The sequence below is a fragment of the Ammodytes marinus genome (genome assembly GCF_949987685.1).
Source record: "Ammodytes marinus genome assembly, chromosome: 4".
NCBI classification, from domain to species: domain Eukaryota; kingdom Metazoa; phylum Chordata; class Actinopteri; order Uranoscopiformes; family Ammodytidae; genus Ammodytes; species Ammodytes marinus.
The window spans coordinates 30,436,120-30,452,230 of record NC_137233.1 but is presented as its reverse complement, the minus strand read 5'-3'; the positions used below and the strand labels follow the sequence as shown (position 1 = coordinate 30,452,230).

The window sequence follows — 16,111 nt, the reverse complement described above, 5'->3', positions numbered from 1 at the left end:
GCTAAATATCACGTGACGTCACGTGTCTCGCGGAGCTACAATACTTTTACTTTCGTTTATCAGGAAGACGCAACGTTTAAAGCCAGAAGCCTAGAGGGTAAGACATATGCGTCGGAAATGCATTTATGTAGCGTGCCGTATGTTAGTAGACAGAAAGTCTGTGACATGACATTGTGTTAAACGTTTTTGAAGTAAAAATAGTCGGTAGCAATGTTATAGCATGTACAAGTTTACATTAAACCTGTCGTAACCGAAAGTTGCGTCGAGCGTTAGCATTCCTGTTTAACTATCCATTAACATGTCGAGTGCAGTAGTTTCGTTCTGTTTATTTAGAAATACGCAAAGTAAAGAACTGTTGGTTGGTTGAAGCTGCAGAGAACCACAACAAACATTGCTGTCTTCTATGGAACATGTATTTTCTCTGAACAGGAGGAAGGCTATCAAAATGTCCAGCATCGACAACGAGGAGCCCATGGACACTGTGAGTAGCAAGCAACAATAAGCCAGTCTGCAAACCAAAGTTCAACACTGCCTGGAACAATATGAAAGACATATGATAAGGCTGTGGTGTAGGATATGAGTATGGGGATATTCACAGAGACATTCTTTTATATGAAAAGTAGCTTACTGTTATTAACAGACATCATTTTCAACAACTTTTAAAATGGTTTGTGTTGTGAAGAATCAATTTCCTTTTTGTTGAAATATCCTGTCTACCCTTGTGGAATAGGGTGAAGCTGACATATATACAGCAAGCGGCACTGACGAGCCAATCCAGGAGGCTGAGGTGGGTAGGCTTATTTCGGGGTGTGTGTGTGTGTGTGTGTGTGTGTGTGTGTGTGTGTGTGTGTGTGTGTGTGTGTGTGTGTGTGTGTGTGTGTGTGTGTGTGTGTGTGTGTGTGTGTGTGTGTGTGTGTGTGTGTGTGTGTGTGTGTGTGTGTGTGTGTGTGTGTGTGTGTGTGTGTGTGTGTGTGTGTGTGTGTGCCTGTGCCTGTGCCTGTAGGTGGGTCACTTCAATCATTAGGCTGTAAAGTTTTTAAATGTATGCAGAGTTTGAAGACATTGGCAGAGGGATTCCCCCTCCCCCCCCCCTTCATTTTATAAGACATTAGCAGTTTTTAGGAACTTAAAGCCGTGCATAAAGTAATCCATGCCTATGTCCTGCAGGCTCTCGTATGTTTTTTCTGTCTGGGAGTGTATGGGAAAGTGAAAGTGTAAAAAGTTCCCAAAATAGAGCATGACAGTGCCAAATAATCCTAGCCTGTTGCTCTCTGCTGTGTCGGCTAAAGTCATATTTCTATTATATTCTGGCCCTGCATGGTAACAACTTTATTAATAAAGTTGTTTTAAGCTTTTAACAAAGTTCCAGTGCCATACAGAAAACACACTATATACGTACTACACACACACACACACACACACACACACACACACACACACACACACACACACACACACACACACACACACACACACACACACACACACACACACATACATACATACATACATACATACATGGGAGTTGCTTAACATACAGCTATAATGGGGCACAAGACCCAGAAACATTTCTGAATGCCTGCTGTGTGGATGAAATGTGCAGATATTTGGATGAAATAAAGGTGTACATAGTTTTAAGTATGATATTTTTTCTATTTTAAACAAATATGCAAATACAAATAATTAGGAGCTAAATTAACAGTCACACTGTATAACAATGAGTATAAACTGTGTCACTGGTGAAAACCCTTTTTGTGCAATTTGGAAATGTCCGCAGGAAAAAAAGTTACTTTCAATTGCATTGTAATACGTTCCTTTATCACAGCATAAAGATGAAGTTGAAGTTACTCTCTCAGTCAAGTGGTCAGACGGCTGTCCACCGCAGAAATGTAATATGCAACTGGAGATGGCTCTTCAGACTTGGGGCAACCAAAGCACACCTCGCAAGAATTGCAAGGTTTTAGAAGTCTCCGAAGATGGAGGGAGTGCTTTGATAAGGATTGAACCTGCTCCAGGTACAGTATGACCTTTTGAATTATTAAGCAAAGCACATTTAAATGCACATCTTTTACTATTCTAATGCATTAATTCAGTAGTGATCTTTTAATTTCTTAATTCTTTTGTATGCATATTCACTTTGTGCTTGTCTTCTTTTAAGCCGTGAGAGAACTTCAGGCCCTGAGTGGAAAAACACTGAACATGAAAGATGGGAAAACAGTCACAATATCATCTATTAGTCTGACACTGCAAAAGCCACAGACACAAATACCAGAGGATGCTTCAATGAACCTTCCCACTTCACCTGTGTCAGTGCCACAAGATGTATGTACTGTGTATAAAATCCATATGAATGAATTACATTAAAAAATGAATGCTTTTTACCTTATTAAGAAATTGTATTTTACCTGGAACAGGTGGAACAAAGTAGTTTAAGCAGTTCAGCAGCTGCTCCGACAGCTGGAGACCAGGCTCTTACATGCTCTATCGCAGTGAGCCATTTCTGGTATGTGAACCACATCTACAAGGAGGAAATTCAACGTGTAGAGAAAAAGAATGGAGTCAAAATCAAAGCAGACGTGAACGTGACATTTGGAGTAGACCGGAAAGACGGAAACCCTGAAAAAGCTCTCTCTGAGTTCACAAGCCTTGTCCAGAAGTGCTTAGATGACTCCGATGGCTCAACCTTTCCCCTCAAGAAAGTGGATCCAAAAGAGTTGGAGGCCACACTGAAAATCATCCAGGAAAAGGAGAGCAAGCTTCTGCTTACTCTGTTCTCTGATGAAGTGACCATATGTGGGCCTACACAGAGTCAGGAAGCTGTCACTAAGTCCTTAAATGTAAAACCAGATACCAACACACCTGACAGAGAGTCTACATGGGAGGCTAAAGAAGACACATCACCGAACATTGTCATGCACATCAAAGACCCTCTCGTCGCTGCTGGACTCACCATGGAGGAACACTTGTGGTGGCAGATGAATACTTTCTACTCTGAGCAAGTAGTTAAGATCATAACTAAGTTTGGTGTGGACTTCAAGGATTCGGTCATCAGTCAAGGCAAAGTCGGAGTCAAAGCTTGCTACAAGAAATCTGGAGGAAATGCGGCGATGGAGAGTCATGCCCTCAGAGCTCTTCTTCATCTGTACCAGAAGACTGTCACATCACCCATCACCCCAGACCTTGGGGCCACTGGGCTTGGAGGCCCACAGCACAGCTTGAGCAATGTTCAGCAGTTAGAGGGGGCCTCCAGTGGACCCATGTCCAATGGAGGGGGAGGCGGAGGCGGAGGCGGAGCCACAGCCAAAGGAGATGATGAAGATGACCAGTGCCCTATATGCAGGGATACCTTCAACAATAAGAAACGGCTCAAGTGTACACATGAATTTTGTGAGGAATGCCTGAGACGGTCAACGGAGAGCATGGGTCCCCTCTGTCCTGTTTGCAGAAATGTCTTTGGTATCGTGCAGGGAAATCAGCCAGACGGAACTATGTCATACACTAAATCTCCCTACCCTCTACCTGGATTTAAAAAGTGTGGCACTATAGAGATTACCTATCATATCCACGGTGGAGTGCAGACGGTAAATGCCTTCATTTATACATACATAATATTCATATACATTTATTATTTGGAGATAAGTTCATTCTTAACATGGTTGTCAGTTTATGTTGATCTTTCACTCCCCTGATGCAGGAAAGGCATTCGAATCCAGGGAAGTACTACTCTGGCATTACCAGAATTGCCTTTCTGCCAGACAACAAAGAGGGCAACGAAGTGTTTTTGTTGTTGAAGAAAGCATTTGACCAGAAGCTCATCTTTACTGTTGGGAGGTCCATAACCTCTGGAATGGAGAACCAGGTGACCTGGAATGACATTCACCACAAAACCTCAACGTCGGGAGGACCACAGAAGTACGTTGGCCAAATATCTTAGTCCTTTGGAAAATACACTCTAAAGTAAAGTCTACTGCCATGTCAAAAAATGTTCTACGGTAACTATTGTTTATATTCTGTTTCCACAGTTTTGGGTATCCTGATCCTGACTACCTGAGCAGAGTCAAGGAGGAGCTGAAGGCTAAAGGCATCGAGTGAACACTTTGATACAAAGTGCCTGAGGAGAGTTTTTTTTTTCACACACACACAAAAAAATATTATTTAAAACAAAACAAAATTACTGGAATACACATACTATTGTATTGTATGCTTTCTCTCTTCTCTTGATATTTTTCATATTCTCTGTAAGGGTTGCCTTGACGTGCCGCAAACAGCATTTACAGCTTAAGGCTTTAGCAACGAGTAGAGGAAGCCTCAAATGACATGATAAAGAAGGAAACAGTCTACATGCTTGAATATGTATGTTGCAATAAGAAACTTATTAAGTGTAAACAAGATGATTATTTAAAACAAGCAAATCATTAGAATGCACTTTTCATGTTATATTGTATCAGTAAGGGTTGCTTTAAGGTGCTGCAGACAGCATTTACAGATTAAGAGTTTGTGATTTTGTAACACTTATTGAGCACAATTTTCTTTGAGGGTGAATTTCCTCCATTGTGTGTTGATTGTTAAAGGCTTTCTTTGGTTATAGCAGTATAGGGATATGTGCACAAATACATTGTAATTTACTGTTCACAAAATCTGATTTACTGATAACTAATAAATGATTAAACCAACCAACCCTGACTCATCACAGTGTTCTTCATGTCTCTTTCAGCACAAAAACAACAACACGTTTGCTTGTTTTCTGTACAATTTTTAAAAGTTTATTTTATAACAATATCTGTTATTTAGTTTGTAAAGTACTCCTGCAAAAATTAAACATTATTCTCTTTCCAGAAGAAAGTCTGAGCCTCCATGCGTTGTGTAGCGTACTATAAAAGCCATGTGTAATTTTTCATTAAAAAAACACAAGGACTAATCAAAAAACAAATGATTGTACGTCTCTTAATTAAAGACAAAACATATACAACAGCGTAAAATGACACTTGCTGACAGGTAAGCAAAATAAAAGCGTGTTATTGTAGTTACATTAAAGATCGGTGTTACTTTTCACATGCATTAAGATATGGCTGACACATTTCTGACAGAAGCAGCATTTTGGGACAGAGGCTGCAACCTGTCGGAGCGAGGATATACGTCACGTGTCTCGCGGAGCTATAATACTTTTACTTTCGTTTATCAGGAAGACGCTAACGTTGAAAGCCAGAAGCACAGAGGGTAAGACATAGGCCTACGTAGGAAATGCATGTATTTATCATGTCGTATGTTAGTAGACAGAAAGTCTGTGACATGACATTGTGTTAAACGTCTTGAAAATTATAAATAGTGTGAAGCAATGTTGTCGTTATCTAAATTTGCATCGAGCTTTAACATTCCAGTTTAACTAATATAACCATTAAAATATCGAATGCAGTAGTTTAGTTTGTTTAGAAATATACGAAGTATGCTCAAGGACAGGTTGTTTGAATCTGCAGAGAATTCCAACAAACATTGCTTTCGTCTATGGAACAAGTTTTTCTGTGTTTTAACAGGAGGAAGACTATCAAAGTGACAGAGGAGCCAATGTCTTTTGTAAGTAGCTGCTAGCAGCCAAGACTGCAAGCCAAACACTAAAACAATATGAAAGAGTCAGACATACGATAATGCTGTGATGTAGGTGAATATGGAGACATGTTCACAGAGACATTCTTCATGAATAGTAGCCTACTGTTATTAACATACATCATTTTTAACAGTTTTTTAAATGGTTTGTGTTTTTAAGAATTGATTTAGGCGACTGTCCTTTTTTATTGAAATATCCTGTCTACCCTTATGGAATAATTTTACTTTTTACGTTCCAATGACATACACAAGACACGCACAAGCCTATATATATATACACACTCTGCACAATTATTAAGCAAGTGAGGACTTTGGCCATATCATAATTTTTATGCATATTTCCCAACTTCAAGCTGTATAAATAAAGTGCTTATTGGATTTAAGCATACCAGGTGCTGTGTATTTGTGTAATGAGTTGAGGTGTGGCCTAAGGAGATCAACACTCTATATCAAGGTGTGCATAATTATTAGGCAGCTTCTCTTCCTCAGGCAAAATGGGCAAAAAAAGAGATTTAACGGACTCTGAAAAGTAAAAAATTGTAAAAAGTCTTTCAGAGGGATGCAGCACTCTTGAAATTACTAAGATATTGGGGCGTGACCACAGAACCAGGGGTGGATTACTGCACGGGCACAGGCCCAAGGGCTCAGGGGGGCCCTAAGCCAGATATACTGATAGTAACTTTTCTAGTCAAGTCACTCCTGTCAATAACAGGGTCTAGAAAGTAATAGCCTAAATATAAGTATACTCATGGAATGGTTGATGGTGCACGGCAGGATGGATCCATACTTTCATGTTGTTTACGCCAAATTCTGAACCTGCCATCTGAATGTCGCAACTGAAATCGAGACTCATCAGACCAAGCATGATTTTTCAATCTTCTATTGTCCAATATTGGCGATCCTGTGAGAATTGTAGCCTCAGTTTCCTGTTTTTAGCTGACAGGAGTGGCACCCGGTGGGGTCTTCTGTTGCTGTAGCCCATCTGCTTCAAGGTTGGTCCTGTTTTGCGTTCAGAGATGGTATTCTGCATTCCCTGGTTGTAACGAGTGGTTATTTGAGTTACTGTTGCCTTTCTATCATCTCAAACCAGTCTGCACATTCTCCACTGACCTCTGACTTCAACAAGGCATTTTACGTCCACACAAATGCCGCTCACTGGGTATTTTTTCTTTTTCGGACCATTCTCTGTAAACCGTGGAGATGGTTTGCGTGAAAATCCCAGTAGATCAGCAGTGTCTGAAATATTCAGACTAGCCCTTCTGGCACCATCAACATTGCCATGTTTAAAGTCACTTAAAACCCATTTCTTCCCCATTCTGTTGCTCGGTTTTAACCTCAATAAGTGGGCCCTTCCAGGTCTACATGCCTAAATGCATGGAGTTTCTGCCATGTGATTGGCTGATAAGTTATATGTGTTAACAAGAAAATGAACCGCTGTACCTAATAAAGTGGCCGGTGAGTGTGTGTATATATATATATACTGTATATATATATATATATATATATATATATATACATATATATATATATATATATACATATATACACAATATTTTACTATTTACTATACTGTATATAAACATTTACACAATATTAATTTCCATAACATTATGTATGTGATCTTTTTCTATCTTATACCATATACAGAACATGCAAAGAAAAATAATAAGGAGCTAACTTCAGTCACACTGTTTAAAATGAGTAAAAACTGTGTCTGGTGAATCACCTATTTGTACAATTTGGAAATGTCTACAGGAAAAGCTACTTTCAAACCAGTGGCATGTATTGTAATACGTTCCTTTATCACAGCATAAAGATGAAGTCGAAGTCTCTCTCTCAGTCAAGTGGTCAGATGGCTGTCCACAGCAGAAATGTAATATGCAACTGGAAATGGCTCTTCAGATTTGGGCCAACAAAAGCACACCTCGCAGAAGTTGCACAGTTTTAAATGTCTCCAAAGATGGAGGGAGTGCTGTGATAAGGATTGAACCTGCTCCAGGTACAGTATGACCTTTTGTCATTTTAAAGCAAAACACCTTTAAATGCACATCTTTTACTATTCTAATGCCCTAATTCAATAATGATCTGTTTTGTTCTTAATTCTTTTGGATGCATATTCACTTTGTGCTTGTCTTCTTTTAGCCGTGAGAGAACTTCAGGCCCTGAGTGGAAAAACACTGACCATGAAAGATGGGAAAACAGTCACAATAGCATCTATTAGTCTGACACTGCAAAAGCCACAGACACAAATACCAGAGGGTGTTGTTGGAGTCACCATGGAGGAACACTGCTGGTGGCAGATGAATACTTTCTACTCTGAGCAAGTAGCTAAGATCATGACTAGGTTTGATGTGAACTTCAAGGATTCGGTCATCAGTCAAGGCAAAGTCGAAGTCAATGCTTGCTACAAGAAATCTGGAGGAAACGTGGCAATGGAGAGTCATGCTCTCAGAGCTCTTCTTCATCTGTACCAGAAGACTGTCACATCACCCATACAAATCACCCCAGACTATGGGGCCACTGGGCCCAACAGCTTGATCAATGTTCTTCCCTGGGAGGGGGCCTCTAGTGGACCCATGTCCAATGGAGGGGGAGGCGGAGCCACAGCCAAAGGAGATGATGAAGATGACCTGTGCCCTATATGCAAGGATCCCTTCACCAATAAGAAACGGCTCAAGTGTACACATGCATTTTGTGAGGAATGCCTGAGCCGGTCAACGGAGAGCATGGGTCCCGTCTGTCCTGTATGCAGAAATGTCTTTGGTATCGTGCAGGGAAACCAGCCAGACCATGGGGCCACTGGGCCCAACAGCTTGATCAATGTTCTTCCTTGGGAGGGGGCCTCTAGTGGACACATGGCCAATGGAGGGGGAGGCGGAGCCACAGCCAAAGGAGATGATGAAGATGACCAGTGCCCTATATGCAGGGATGCCTTCACCAATAAGAAACGGCTTAAGTGTACACATGAATTTTGTGAGGAATGCCTGAGAAAGTCAACGGAAATCATGGGTCCCTTCTGTCCTGTATGTAGAAATGTCTTTGGTATCGTGCAGGGAAACCAGCCAGAGGGAACTATGTCAAGCCGACGTAATCGATCTTCTCTCTCTGGATTCCCGTACTACGGCACTATAGAGATCACCTATGATATCCACGGTGGAGTGCAAACGGTAAATACCTTCATTTATACATACATAATATTCATATACATTTATTATTTCATTCTTAACATGGTTGTCAGTTATGTTGATCTCTCACTCCCCTGATGCAGGAAAGGCATCCGAATCCTGGGAAGTACTACTCTGGCATTACCAGAACAGCTTATCTGCCAGACAACAAAGAGGGCAACAAAGTGTTTTTGTTGTTGAAGAAAGCATTTGACCAGAAGCTCATCTTTACTGTTGGGACGTCCATAACCACTGGGATGGAGAATGTGGTGACCTGGAATGACATTCACCACAAAACCTCAAAGACAGGAGGACCACAGAAGTACGTTGGCCAAATATCTCAGTCCTTTGGAAAATACACTTTAAAGTAAAGTCTACTGCCATGTCAAAACATTTTCTACAGTAACTATTGTTTATACTGTGTGTCCACAGTTTTGGGTATCCTGATCCTGACTACCTGAGCAGAGTCAAGGAGGAGCTGAAGGCTAAAGGCATTGAGTGAACACTTTGATACAAAGTGCCTGAGGAGAGTTTTTTTTTCTTCACAAACACACACACACACAAAAAAAGATTATTTAAAACAAAACAAATTTACTGGAATACACATACTATTGTATTGTATGCTTTCTCTCTTCTCTTGATATTTTTCATATTCTCTGTAAGGGTTGCCTTGACGTGCCGCAAACAGCATTTACAGCTTAAGGCTTTAGCAACGAGTAGAGGAAGCCTCAAATGACATGAAAAAGAAGGAAACAGTCTACATGCTTGAATATGTATGTTGCAATAAGAAACTTATTAAGTGTAAACAAGATGATTATTTAAAACAAGCAAATCATTAGAATGCACTTTTCATGTTATATTGTATCAGTAAGGGTTGCTTTAAGGTGCTGCAGACAGCATTTACAGATTAAGAGTTTGTGATTTTGTAACACTTATTGAGCACAATTTTCTTTGAGGGTGAATTTCCTCCATTTTGTGTTGATTGTTAAAGTGCTTCTTTGGTTATAGCAGTATAGGGATATGTGCACAAATACATTGTAATTTACTGTTCACAAAATCTGATTTACTGATAACTAATAAATGATTAAACCAACCAACCCCCTGACTCATCACAGTGTTCTTCATGTCTCTTTCAGCACAAAAACAACAACACGTTTGCTTGTTTTCTGTACAATTTTTGAAAGTTTATTTTATAACAATATCTGCTATTTAGTTTGTAAAGTACTCCAGCAAAAATTAAACATTATTCTCTTTCCAGAAGAAAGTCTGAGCCTCCATGCGTTGTGTACTATAAAAGCTATGTGTCATTTTTCATTAAAAAAAAACAAAAAAAAACACAAGGACTAATCAAAAAACAATTCTGAAAAATGCATGTATGATTTTGCAAAAATGTTCTTTAGGTAAAATGATTGTACGTCTCAATTAAAGACAAAACATATACAACGGCGTAAAATAACACTTGCTGACAGGTAAGCAAAATAAAAGCGTGTTATTGTAGTTACATTAAAGATCGGTGTTACTTTTCACATGCATTAAGATATGGCTGACACATTTCTAACAGAAGCAGCATTTTGGGACAGAGGCTGAGCGTAAGGATGTGTCAGAGCGACCAGAATGGTAGCATTAGCAGCAGCAGGGCACAGGAGTGAGAGATTACAAAGAGCTCAAGGAGAGCAGAGAAACGCTAAGGACCAAATGAACATAATGCACTTCAGACAGAGTCATTACAAAACTGTGAACGGACAGACTTCAATCCCCTAAAAGGGAGAAAGTTACATTTACTCACAAAGCCAGATGTTAGCTGGTTTTCACAAAAACCGAAATATGACCAGAGAAATAAAAGACAAGCGAAAGACCCATCAGAACGTTTTTTTTCTTCCATTTTACCGTAATTGCAGCCTCTCTTTCCTTCAGGAGGAAGCCGTGGCCTAGGCATGTTCGCACAGCCACCTGGCCACCCATAAAGGCAATCACCATTACCAATATATTTAATCGGTTATCTCCACCCACCGCTCTAGCTGGAATGTTTACCCACAACCGACTTCCTCACTCATTAACTCCATAATCACACACCAAAATGCCTCTCATTCTCTCTGATCAGCAACACACAAGCTCCAACTGTCATACAATGTGATAAAAACGAACATACCTGTTTTACATTTTACGGCAGAAAGCCTACAGCATACACTATACCGTAAAATGTGAATTCTGTGCAAGGAAGACAACACAATCGTTTGATGAACATTGTTCTCTGAGAAGAAAGTATGTGGAAATACTGTAGTTGCCATCTGGTATTGACATTTTACATGTGCTATACACAAACGGTGCTATCACAAATCTGTCTCACACAATCTCACCAAGAAACCCGGCAAGACAACATATGTACCGATTTAGAAAACTTTGAGTTTTGCCTTTCCCCCTCAAAGTCAACACAAACAACAAACAGTTGGCACTGGTGAAATGGAACAATGTTTTTTTTTCTTATCTATACAATTCATACAAAAATAAAAAATTAAAATTGCTCCAATGATAGCATCTTTTCTTCTGATTTTCTTGTTTCCATTTCATTTTGCACAGAGGTAGTGGCTATTTAGGTAAAGGGTAAGGGACAAAGTGTAAATTAAAAATCTCTCATAGAAAATGTTATTCATTTGTGACCAAAGGAATCTCAAAAGAACAAAATATAATACTGCAATCACATACAAAAGTAGTCCTTCATTTTTGTACATTTTATACAGTGTTCACACTTTTTATCAATTTTCTCTCACACTTTTTATCGATTTTTTTTGTTTGTTTTTTGTTTAGTTTTTTTCTTTAAAAGGCAAGAAGAGGGGTGTGTTTGGAATAGTGTGATCCAGGCCAAAGGACAGTCTATGTCAGGGGGTCCACCAGGGGCTCCTCGTCTCCACGCGATAGCAGCTCCTTCTTCTCGTCTGTGCTGGCCAGAGAGTTGCGACTGTTCTGAGCTCCCATGTACAGAGTTGCATATACTGGGTTTGTGAAGTTGGTGGGCTGTAGATGGGTCAAAAATCAGCCATTAGTTATTAAACATATGTGCATAGGCTATAACATTTGTGTATGTATCAAAATGCCTGGTATTTCTTCCTCTCACCTTCTCTGGGTCCAGCGTGAAGTCTGCATCCAGAAGCTCCCCGGCGTCGTCCTCAGGCTCGCCCTCATAGATCTTGTAGGCGGGGTTTCCAATCTCAACATTCATGGCCCCATTGGTCATCCTTTGGTGCTGGAAGCCCTTGGCCCTAAACAAAATATGAAGGGGCTAAGTCATACCTTTGAGTCTTATTCAAGGTTAAGGGGGCCTTAACGGTGCAAGCAGAGACACAGCCACATTATGGAGGGAGGGAGGGGCCATGACTCCCCACCATCCAGGCTGAGGGGACTAAGCCACAGCACAGGCACAAACACAAACCCAGCATTCAAGTAGCCCATGACAGATTCAGACACAGTGGACCTGGATAGGAGCCAGCTAATGTGCAGACTATCATAAGACCACAATAAATCCACAATAGATTATGTAAACTATGTGAATATCTGCATCCGTGATGGAATCTGGCCCCGGTGAAACCAGCAAGATATTCACAGTCGTTTCTCTCTCGCTAATCAGTCTGCATTCCTCCAATATCTGCAGGGAGGAGCTGGTCAAAAAAAGACCAGGCCAATCAGAGCCCACATTCACACGTAATGTTTGTTGCTTAGTGGAAGGCAGTCCCTGATTGGTTTGTGTAGTCGTCAATCGAGACTTAATGGACAGAAAGTGGCGAGGGCCAGGTGTGAATGTAGGCTAGATTGACGACCACAAGAACCAATCAGAAGCTGCCTTCCAGTAAGGGATGAAAGTTAGGTCATAACGCGGGTCCTGATTGGCCCGCTCATTTTTTTTTTTACCGGCTCCTACCCATGGAGATTGGAGAAATAACACTGATCTATGAGAGAGAAACAAATTTAAAGCTCACGCGAGATCTGGCTGGTCTTACCAGGCTGGATGGAATCTACTTTGAAGTAAATACTGGATTTTTCACATTGCATTTTCCAATTTAAGCTTTGAAGAATGCTTTCCATCTCTCACTACGAGAGACACAACCACAATACAAACCACAGCACAGTACAGTAAGTACAATATGGCACAATAAGATGGACAGCACTGGCTAGTGCATAGACAGATCTATTCAATGCATCCTTTCAATAGATCTGCCCTGGAGACGCTCTCACAGGAGGGATACTGTAAAAGCAGGATGAACTACAACTCCCATGAACATCTGGGGGAATGGCGCGACATTCACCACAGGACCAAACACTGCACAGCAACCAAGACTTATGGGTCAGAGAAAGACATAGAGAGAGAGAGAGAGAGAGAGAGAGAGAGAGAGAGAGAGAGAGAGAGAGAGAGAGGATGCAGATTTGAATGAGGGTATGGAAAGGAAAGTGTAACCCTGGCAAATGTTACCGCAAGCGCCTGGAGCCGTTTTTGCCCCGCTGGCTAGACCTGAGGAGCAGAAGAGATGCCATTACAGATTGGAGAGGAAAAGTGCAGAGGGTAGAAAGGAGAGAAGGAAGGAAGAAAATGAGAGAGGGAGAATGGGGAATACAAAGAAAAGAAAAAAGAGGTGTCGACCGTCTCTCGTTTTAAATGTGTAACTGTTGCTCACCCTCTCATCCTTTTTCTGTACCAGAGCAACGCTCCTGCAGCCAGCAGAACCAGCAGCAACAGTAGCAGCACAGGGATCACTATGGAGGCTGTGCCTACACACACAAGAACACACACAAACATGAGAATGGCCCAAGAGCAATTTTTTAGCAAAAGTCATCCTCAAATAATCTCCAATTTAAGGAACTTCTATTACTGATTTTGTGGTAGAAAGTGTGTCAACTTACGTCCACCTGAACCTGAGTCACTGTCGCTGCTGGACACGGACTCACAGCGATGCCCCGCCCAGCCAGGTGAGCATCTGTACGCACACAAGAATGGAGGAAATAACTGTTATTGCAGGCATGTGATGATACTACTGTTTACAATTATGGATAAAAAAAAAACACTGCTCCTCCTCACCTGCACTCTGGAAGGCGTGTGTCGGGGTTTATAGAGCACTGGCCATTTGCACAATACTCATTTGTGTCACATGTGTAACAGCTGGGCTGGATTCTACCATTTGTGCAGCTATCGAAGACAAAACAGTGATGAGTATAGCGATGAGAATGAGGTGAGACAACTTTGCATGTGTGCATCCGTTTGTTTTGAGTTTATCATGTGTCTGCGAGGGGCTCTTACCGGCAGGTGAAGTCCCCACTCGATGGAAAACTGTTGCTGGGGATACACTCGCCATCACGACAATAGTGACACTTATCAATCTCACATGTGCTGCCACTGAACTGAGGCAGGCAGCGGCAATGTTTGGAGCCATTTTCACTCTGTAGACAAGTTCCTTTGTTCAGGCAGTGGCCCTCACAGCCTCCTGTTCACACACACACACACACACAAACAAATAAGTGCGTTGCTTGCCAGCTACATCATAATCTTGTAAAGGTACATTGATTGCAAATATGACTTAACTGTTATGTTCCTCTTTGGCCAGCAGAAATATATATTTTTTTTAATATGCAAGTTAGCTTAATAGTGGGAACACTCACTGTACTGGCACTTGTCGCCCAGGAAGTCAGAGGGGCAGTGGCAGGTTGGCTGGTTTCCAGCGCTGACTGTACAATTGCCTCCATTCTGGCAGTGATTCTGACAGGTGTGCAGGTTACAGTATGGCCCTGTAAAGCCTGGCAGGCATCGGCAGGTGGGAGAACCTGCGGAAGGACAGACATATGTAAGAATAAACATTGGAAGGCCAAGCAAGAATGATAAAAAAGACAGAGTGCCAATCTACTGGGGCAACAGAAGCATAGTGGTGGCCTGCAAAGCCATATTTTAGCCTATTCAAACATTTTTTTAACTACAATGTTTAATACTCAACTAGCAAAAATGCCTAAACGTGTTTGCAATGCCCATATCCTACCTCTAGGGGAAGGCGTGCATGTGCCTCCATTCTTGCAGTAGTCCCTGCACTGGTCAACCTCACACCGATCCCCTCCATAGTTAGGCTGGCAGCGACACTTGGGCTGCTTGTGGGCATTCAGGAAACAGCTGCCACCATTCATACACTGGACCAAGCAGGGTCCACTTGGAGGAGCTGTAGATAATGAATGAAAGATTGTTTTAAAGTGACACAGAAGAATAAAGAGTCAAGAGTCCAGTGTCAGTGTGTTTTCTGTATGCGGAAGCTTGTGTTTACTCACAGATAGGAGACTGTGTGGGAGTGGGCAGCTCCACACATGTGCCGTTGTCCAGCGTGCGTCCATTGGGACAGATGCAGACCGGCCCACTAGGGCTCAGCAGACACAGCCATTCACATTTCTTCCTGTCGCAGGGATTAGCCACTGACGGAGACCAAGAGAGAAGCGGGTTTTACAAATAAGGAAATAACAACGTGCTTTGGTCCGTTCTGCTTTGCCATTTTTGATTTAGTAAGCATTGCTGCAGTTGGGAGTTTTGTCTGTTTTCTACTCACTCTCAGGCTGCTTGTAGCGGTGGTACAAAACGATATCTGTGGCGTGGTTCATTCCAGTCGTCAGGTTCTCAATGGGTCCCCTGCCAAACTTATTCACTCGGAAGACGTAGTTGTTACTGTAAGTGACGCCATAGATGTAGTCCTCAAAGACATCGATGCTGAAGGGGTGATTGAGCTCTGTGTAAAAACGGAGGGAGGGGGGGGGGGGCATGTTATGGAAGCTGCACACACACACACACACACACTGTATAGGCTAACTTTCAAATCCTTGCATTGTCTGCCCACATAACACACGTTGTGCCATCGTGAGCACATGCTACTCAACTGTTCTTAATGCTGTTCACAGCCACCACTGCATCGCTGCCATTCAGCCTCACACTGCAGATCAAAGAGAGTTTAGCATCGGCCCAGTACAGACGCTCGTTGAAGTAGTCCACCGCTAGTCCTATATGTGGTGAAGGAGAGAGGGAGAACTATTAGAAAATTGGTTGAAAGATTAAAGACTTGCACTTTTTGTACTGAGTATTTGTGTTTGTGCATGTGTGCATTTTGTACCTGTTGGCCACTGGATGTTTTCCTCTACCAGCATCTCTCTCATGGTTCCATCCATGGCAGCTGTTTCAATCTTGGGGTGGTTCCCCCAATCCGCCCAGTACATTTTTCTAATGAAGGGGACATTAAAAGGCTTGATTAATCATGGGTGTTAGCACTTAAATCTCCATTTGCATTCTTCTCCACAAGTCCCCCCCCCCCCCCCCAGTTCCCCTAAAATCTGCTCAC

The 16,111-nt window shown here is 41.7% G+C and overlaps 2 protein-coding genes across 2 annotated transcripts in view; one reads left to right on the top strand and one right to left on the bottom strand.

The window, feature by feature from the left end:
- Positions 1 to 51: 51 nt before the first annotated feature.
- dtx3lb.2 (deltex E3 ubiquitin ligase 3L b, tandem duplicate 2) lies at positions 52 to 9,750 on the top strand. The gene is made up of 15 exons (XM_080026634.1): positions 52 to 97; positions 430 to 481; positions 731 to 787; positions 1,826 to 2,015; positions 2,159 to 2,322; positions 2,415 to 3,581; positions 3,695 to 3,912; positions 4,023 to 4,088; positions 4,837 to 4,858; positions 5,183 to 5,217; positions 5,532 to 5,571; positions 7,411 to 7,600; positions 7,744 to 8,768; positions 8,870 to 9,087; positions 9,198 to 9,750. Exons 2-15 carry the CDS (start codon positions 446 to 448, stop codon positions 9,265 to 9,267), a joined length of 3,498 nt encoding a protein of 1,165 aa, XP_079882760.1. The 5' UTR covers positions 52 to 97; positions 430 to 445; the 3' UTR covers positions 9,268 to 9,750.
- A 1,484-nt stretch (positions 9,751 to 11,234) lies between these two features.
- LOC307249060 (low-density lipoprotein receptor-related protein 1-like) overlaps positions 11,235 to 16,111 on the bottom strand; it is a 101,820-nt gene continuing 96,943 nt past the window's right edge. The window contains exons 78-89 of the mRNA XM_080025660.1: positions 15,887 to 15,993; positions 15,657 to 15,776; positions 15,332 to 15,508; positions 15,060 to 15,200; positions 14,780 to 14,953; positions 14,409 to 14,570; positions 14,050 to 14,233; positions 13,831 to 13,938; positions 13,656 to 13,729; positions 13,430 to 13,523; positions 11,878 to 12,022; positions 11,235 to 11,777 (exon numbers count right to left, since the gene is read on the bottom strand). Of these exons, the coding sequence (XP_079881786.1) occupies positions 11,637 to 11,777; positions 11,878 to 12,022; positions 13,430 to 13,523; positions 13,656 to 13,729; positions 13,831 to 13,938; positions 14,050 to 14,233; positions 14,409 to 14,570; positions 14,780 to 14,953; positions 15,060 to 15,200; positions 15,332 to 15,508; positions 15,657 to 15,776; positions 15,887 to 15,993 (1,627 nt within the window). The 3' untranslated portion in view covers positions 11,235 to 11,636. The remainder of the gene's footprint in view (positions 11,778 to 11,877; positions 12,023 to 13,429; positions 13,524 to 13,655; positions 13,730 to 13,830; positions 13,939 to 14,049; positions 14,234 to 14,408; positions 14,571 to 14,779; positions 14,954 to 15,059; positions 15,201 to 15,331; positions 15,509 to 15,656; positions 15,777 to 15,886; positions 15,994 to 16,111) is intronic.

Excerpts from the sequence above, each read along its gene's own strand:
- dtx3lb.2 (XM_080026634.1), top strand. The coding sequence starts at position 446 with ATGTCCAGCATCGACAACGAGGAGCCCATGGACACT. Across the intron at positions 3,582-3,694 it reads TCCACGGTGGAGTGCAGACG|GAAAGGCATTCGAATCCAGG; the intron begins GTAAATGCCTTC and ends CCCCTGATGCAG. Across the intron at positions 7,601-7,743 it reads AAGGATTGAACCTGCTCCAG|CCGTGAGAGAACTTCAGGCC; the intron begins GTACAGTATGAC and ends GTCTTCTTTTAG.